The 6667-nt window shown below is 39.6% G+C and overlaps 1 protein-coding gene across 4 annotated transcripts in view; it reads left to right on the top strand.

Moving 5' to 3' along the window:
- LOC103359811 (polypyrimidine tract-binding protein 1-like) overlaps window positions 1-4025 on the top strand; it is a 48145-nt gene extending 44120 nt beyond the window's left edge. For all 4 annotated transcript variants that reach the window (XM_008285348.1, XM_008285346.1, XM_008285347.1 and 1 more), the window contains 2 exons: window positions 266-343; window positions 945-4025. In XM_008285348.1, coding sequence (XP_008283570.1) covers window positions 266-343; window positions 945-1077 — 211 coding nt within the window. In that variant the 3' untranslated portion in view covers window positions 1078-4025. The remainder of the gene's footprint in view (window positions 1-265; window positions 344-944) is intronic.
- The last annotated feature ends 2642 nt before the right edge of the window (window positions 4026-6667 follow it).

The raw sequence follows: 6667 nt of genomic DNA, 5'->3' as shown, positions 1-6667 counted from the left end.
TGTATATGTATGTCTATCTATATATATATATATGTATGTGTGTGTGTGTATATATATATCGTGTTTTATTCCTTATTCTCATTTATCTTGTTTTGGTGTGGTACAGGTGCACAACGCATTTCACTGTGCGTTATATTGTGTATAACTTTTTGCGACCAATAAAAGACCTTGAATCTCCTTGAATCTTGAAACTCAGGAATACGTTACACAGATGACACATTACAACCTATAACATTTCTCAAGTCTGGTCTACTTGTTCCCGCAGCCCCTCTGTGGTTGAAGATGATCTCAAGATGCTGTTTTCCAGCTCAGGCGCCATAGTCAAGGCCTTCAAGTTCTTCCAGTAAGTCATTCATTTGGCATCCTTGCTCTCAAACCCTGATTGATTAATGCCCCATGAATTAGAGCCCTGCCTCTAGCACTGCCCTCCTGTTTCCTGAGTCCCTGTCCCCTGAGGCATATTCAGTATCCTTAAATCTTTACCTGTATTCCTTAGGATTCATAGCTACATGTTCTTGGAACAGAAGTTGATAACCTTGAAACTCTCATGCTTTTACCACCTGACTTGTCCACATCCCTACTCTGAAGTCTTAAACACTTCTCAAAGCACTTTTTTCTGAAGTCCCAGTGTTTGTCCTGAAGACGTCTTCCTTGTTGTAAAACATTTTCCAAAGTCACAACACTTCAGTCCTTGTCTTCAAGTCCTTTGTGCCTGCTCTGCTGCCTTGGCCCTTACAACCATGAACCCACTACACTTACCCAGAAGCTCCTGCCCCCTTTTTTAAGGCTAAATCCTTGTCCCATTGCCTCTGTTTTTTCCCTGAACCGAGCACATTTGCCTGGAATCTCTTTGTCTTGTCCTGAAGCCCCTTTCCTTGGCCCTGAAACCCTTGGACTCTTGACACCAAGCACAGAGTTTAACCTCCCTCTTGTTTCTCATTTAGGAAGGACCATAAAATGGCACTAATCCAGATGGGCTCAGTGGAGGAGGCCATCGAATCCCTGATTGAGTTCCACAACCATGATTTGGGCGAGAACCACCACCTGCGTGTGTCCTTCTCAAAGTCGTCTATCTGAGCCTGGCACTCCACCACCTGGATACTCGCTGTTCCTCTGAGAGGAGGTGGTGTCCACTACACTCCAATCATTCCAACATGCTTGCAGAAACGACCGTGAAGTCTGGTGTAATGTTAAATTATTTTATTTTATTTTTTTTAATTTTTAGGTTCTTTGCCTTCAAAGAGAATTAGGGATACTAAAGAAAGTACTGTAGTTCTGAGATTATTCTCTGAAGTTCTGCATTTAATCTCAGAAGCTGGAGAATAAAGTAAATATTCTGAGTTTGTCAGGGTTTTTGGAATTAAGTAAGAATTCATAGATGACTGTCAGAATTTAGTTGTTGTCCTCCTTGTTGTAAAGCTGTTACCTTCTAGCCACTCTTGCCTTGTGACTTTAATCCCAGAATCGAGGGTTTAAAGTCAGCCTTCTAAATTTATTATTTCAAATTCTGACTTTATTAACTCAGGATACTTTCTTTAATCTCAGATCCCCAGTTCTCAAAGTTTTTCAAGTGGCCCTAATCCTTTTCTGTCACTTCCCTCTTATAAAGTAATAGCTCTGCCTGTAAAATAATATCCTTGACAATTTGGGAAATTGTAGATTTTGCCTCAGGCTGTCAGATCTTAAGACAGATCTCGTTTAGAGAAGCCCAGTTAGGTTTGACCTTTGGGTGATCCCTGTGCCTTATTTCTTGAGTCAGAATGACCTCAACTTTGGCATGTAAAAAAAAAATAAGAAGAAAGAAGCAGCCTCTGTGAATTGGCAAAGAGCAGGTTTACAGATGACAAAGGTTTACTGTTAATGAGATGTATTGCAGATGTATCCATATTTTCTGTGTATTTTAATGGTGTTGTTTTCAGTCCTTTTATGTTAGTGTTTTGCACTGCTGGATACTGTAGCGTGAAACGTGAACTAATTGTGTTTTAGCAGGTTTGCTGGGTCTTTCGTCCTAGATGCAATTTTGTTTTCTATTTCTTTTTCACTTCTTTATTTCCACATATCCAATCCCATTTTAATCAAATCAGATATTGTAGCAATATTTTAATCATTCCTAAACCCTTTTTCCTGTGTTTCAGTGAGCTTGGCTGTATCTGCTGCCTTTTACAATCCGCAGACGAATGTTGTTTTTTTTCTGTTGTGTTCTGTCGGGTTTGTGAATCATGATGTTAGTTTGTCTTGTCTGTAGTGTTGCCTCTCTGAATGGTTTTATTTATAAGTTTGTGATCCACTACAGCTGAAACCAAAAATGGCCTTCTTGATGCAAACAAATCCGCCTGCCTCAGGTCTCTGGTTTTAAGGACTAAAACGAAACAAAAGATGTTGAACTGGTTTAGGCTTTTTTCATGTTTTTTTTCTCTCAGAATTTTTCTCTCTTCAGAATTTCTCTCAAAAGAATTTTGTTAGTTTCTCAACCACTTCATCAGATTCAGCCCACTGGTGTGACGTTATTCCCTATTGCAAAACCAGATGATATGTGGAGTGCCTTGAACACAGCACTGAGTCGTACATCAGGCATTAATTTCTCTTTATTCTGAGATAAAAGTTTGATGGGGAAGAAGCCCCACAACCCTCAGAAACCTACCGAAACCAGAAAACACTGGTTTGGTTTATTCATGTCCTATATTATTATCATTATCATTATCATTATTATTATTATTATTATTATTACTACTACTTATTACTAGTAGTAGTAGTAGTAGTAGTAGTAGTAGTGGTGGTAGTAGTGTCATAATTATTATCATTATTCAACATTCCAGTCACTCAGATGTCCACCTTCAAAAAGATGAAGATCCTTCATTGTCTGATCTAGATGTTTCCTCTAAATGAGCTACTGAAGGTTTTACATCATGATGCATTCAGTACATGTGGGGAGAGATTGTTATATAAGACTGGCACAAAGTCTTACCCTCTTTCATTTCCAGACAAAATGCATTTGTACATGTTAACAGGTCTTGTCTCATTGCAGTCAGGAAGAAGCTCAAGTTTTGCCTGAGTTTGAAGCTGACTGATGTCTCTTCAATTAGTCCATGTTAGTTGCATGTTCTAAGGGACCCTCTGGACTATATTTTTGGTCTTTGGCAGATTAAAGTTGATCATTGTGAGAAATAAACTTGATGCAAGATCTCACTGTGAGACGGTCAGCGAGAGGTTTAGAAAAAACAAATTCTCACAATCAGACTACTGCTGCAGCTTGCACCATAAACCAACCACTCAGAATGGAGCAAGAAAAGATGCAGCGCAGATGTACATGTGCTACTGTTTAGCAGGAGAACCATCTTGGTTATGGTTTTTATAAAAACAATAAATGTTAGTTGCCAGTGTGGCTGCGTGTTGGTGGGCCCTGATACAGTTAGGAAGCTCAGAGGGACTGTAAGTCGGCTGGTCTTTCACCAAAGGTTGATGCAGTTACAGACACTGTTTACAACATCTGACCCTTAAAATTGACAAAGACTGAGAGATGAAATATGTTAAGCCTGTAGATGGCGGTTGTCCTGGTGCCCTGTTGAATGTTCAACTGATGCTGTGAGCAAGCTGATCACCGACCAGATAAAATGGACCAATGACAATGCTGCAACTTGGTGACATGAAGACTAGTGCTCGGATGTGTTATTTTCTCACTACACAGAGACAGGTCAGAACACATTTCCCTTTAACCTGAACCACAGCAATGTAACGGTCACTGTTTGAACAGCTTCCCCTGCGTGATTTGAATGCATCACAAACCTTTAGTGTCACGTGAGATGGGTGAGGCAGGAATGGGACCAGTCAGTCGGTGACGGGAGGGGATTGTTCAACTGTACATACATGTTTTATACCACAGTTTGGTGTCTGAAAGGTGATTGTCAGTTTTCTATCTGATGAAACGTGTATATTTTGATTAAAGTGCAACCGGTTCTGAGCCTTAAACTGTTTGTGTCACAAAGAAAGGAAAAAAAAAAAAAGATTAAATCACTTTTTATCTAAAACTCTGGAGAATTGCGTCCTCTGTTATCCAAGTGTCCTTAAAGTGAACTATATCACTGAACATTGTGTCTGCTTTTTTTCGTTCATGTTTTACTCAGATATGTGGGCACAAGGTGGTGTCTGTCTTTCGGGAGAAACATTAATATTTAGGTTATCATCAAGTACCAGATTTAGCTCCCACTTCCCCCATTCCTCCCATGTCCTTGAACATGCCCGGCACCCAGTGGAGCAGTGCTGTGTAAATTGGTCTCCGCGAGACAGTAGACGGCTGGTGGACCATGAGGAAATATTCACTGAATGGACAAAGAGTGCAGTGGATAAGAATCGTGTCAAATGATTCACTTTACTCAATTTAGTTGATCACAGATCACAGGTGTATTTACTGTTGTTTCACTTTCTGCTTTGGAGTCTGTATTACCAAAAACAGTCTTTGTAAAATACATTTTGTTTTGTTTTGCTCCAGAGAAGGTATTCTACTTGTCAACTTAGAAAAATCGCATTCGAGAGGTGATTAAATGTAGAATATTTTGACATTTAGGTATTGATGCAGAGGTGTGCTCACTTCTGATGTATACTGTTATCATTATTTCTGAATTGTTCCAGTCATTTATAGATGTCAGAAAACTGTTTGTTCTGGGTGAATATGAGTCAGGTCACGCTGATATATTTGTTTCTACAGTTGTACCTTCCAGCCAGCTGCCCAAATCTGTCAACACAGTAAGCCACACACTTCAGTTATTGCTCCACTGCTTTGCAGCTGAGCAAAGACAGATGTGATTCTTCCAATCATTGTTTTTGTGAGACATTTTCAGCTGAAGTGGCTCTGGTTCTGGACATGCTAAAGGTTTTCAGGGTCTTCATCAGCTTTTGGAAATTGTGGCTTCTCTTTTCTTTTCTGCAACTGTGGCATATAGCAGCTGAACATTCACATTGTAGGTGCAAGTTTGTCAGATCTTTTCTCTTCACAGGTTGTAAATGTGCCATGTAAGACTACTTGTGTGTTTATAGCAGCAGGGACGGAACAGCTGAGTGACTAGAGGCTTCTGTTGTTCGATCCTAAATCTAACAAATCATCAGCAACAAGTACATTCTCATCTGCAGAGCTGTTGTCATTGAAGCCTCCATTCAAAAAGAAATGACTGATCCAAACTAAACCTGGAACCACGTTAGCATCACAGTGAGTCACAGACAAACTTGTGTATTTTGTGTCTCTGTGTGTACTGATTGGAAAAGACTTCACCGCCATCAGGTCTACATTTTCTATTCAACAGTACTCTACATGCTTTGGATAAAACCAATTGAAAAACCTTTTTCAAAAAGATATCAATATTTTTGGTATTTAACAAATAATTTGAAGAAGGTTGGAAAATGGATTGTTGGGTGTTGTGTAGTTGAGGGTTAAAGGTGCTCTGAGGAGGGTTTTTCTAGTAACAGCCTTTTGTAGCCAAGATTTATAGAAACTGTTCCTTTTGTGACACCAAGTTTCAGTCTGTGCTGCTCATAAGAAGTTGGTGGCAGCAATGAGTAAGTGACAACAGTGCATCAAATGCAGCAAAGACGCCTGCGAACATGACGGAAGTAAACATATTGAGCTGGGTTTTGACCAGTGTGGCTTCAGGGCCAATGTCGATACAGATTCTTAGTAATTAAGGACATCATTAAGCACAACTGACACACGCTTGCAGTAAAGATAAAAATATTGCTGTCAAAACTGAGACAAACAGAACTTGTCTTTGTGTATTTACATTTTAAATATGTTTATTAAAAACATCTCCAACATTTATCCTGTAGTACTAATAGGATATTGTTTGTGCTGTGGAACAGATCAAATGTAATGTTTATCAGTGAACAGTCCATGGGAACAACTGGGACAAACAGGAGCCAAGTTGAAGTTTACTGAAAGACCTGAATGCTGTTTATTAAGTGACATTAAATCCTCCTCCTTCAGCTGAGCCTGACTTATGGACATGTTCCGTCCTGGTCCTCTGAGCTCCCAACACCATGTCACTGTCTGAGGAAAACACTCCTCAGCACAACACAAAGCTACCTGTGTCACACTGAAAGAAAATGTAGAAACAGGTTTGGGGCAGCAGAGGGCGACTGTCCAACAGATGAGTGAAGTTAACAGGACCACACTCTGAGGACCGCACACTGAGAGGTTCTGTTTTAAGACAGTGTCACCTGCTACAACGGATGATTGTTGAAGTGTGCAACTTTAAATTTGAAAAGCTGATTACAGCCAAAGTACTACTTATAATTGTAATACTTTATTCACCTCACCTGCATTTCTGCACAATAAATGCCACGAACATCACTTTGCATCACATATTTATATTTCTGTAAATATCTGTCCACAGAACCTATTTAAATTGTTATAGTTGTGCACGTCATTGTTATTTATATATAAGGAGCAAAGTCCTGTGCAATTTCAGTATACATTGTATAATGGCAATAAAATGGATTTAGATTCAAGGAGTATTTCTGACAAAGTACTACTTGATGTCCAAATATTTATAGATTCAAAGATTATTCTGCCCAAAACATCATCTGCAGTTCCATCCATCCATCCATCCATCCATCCATCCATCATCTATACACCGCTTAATCCTCACCAGGGTCGCAGGGGGGCTGGAGCCTATCCCAG

The sequence above is a fragment of the Stegastes partitus genome, unplaced genomic scaffold (assembly GCF_000690725.1).
Source record: "Stegastes partitus isolate 25-593 unplaced genomic scaffold, Stegastes_partitus-1.0.2 Scaffold398, whole genome shotgun sequence".
NCBI lineage: Eukaryota > Metazoa > Chordata > Actinopteri > Pomacentridae > Stegastes > Stegastes partitus.
This window is presented reverse-complemented; position numbering and strand designations above follow the sequence as displayed.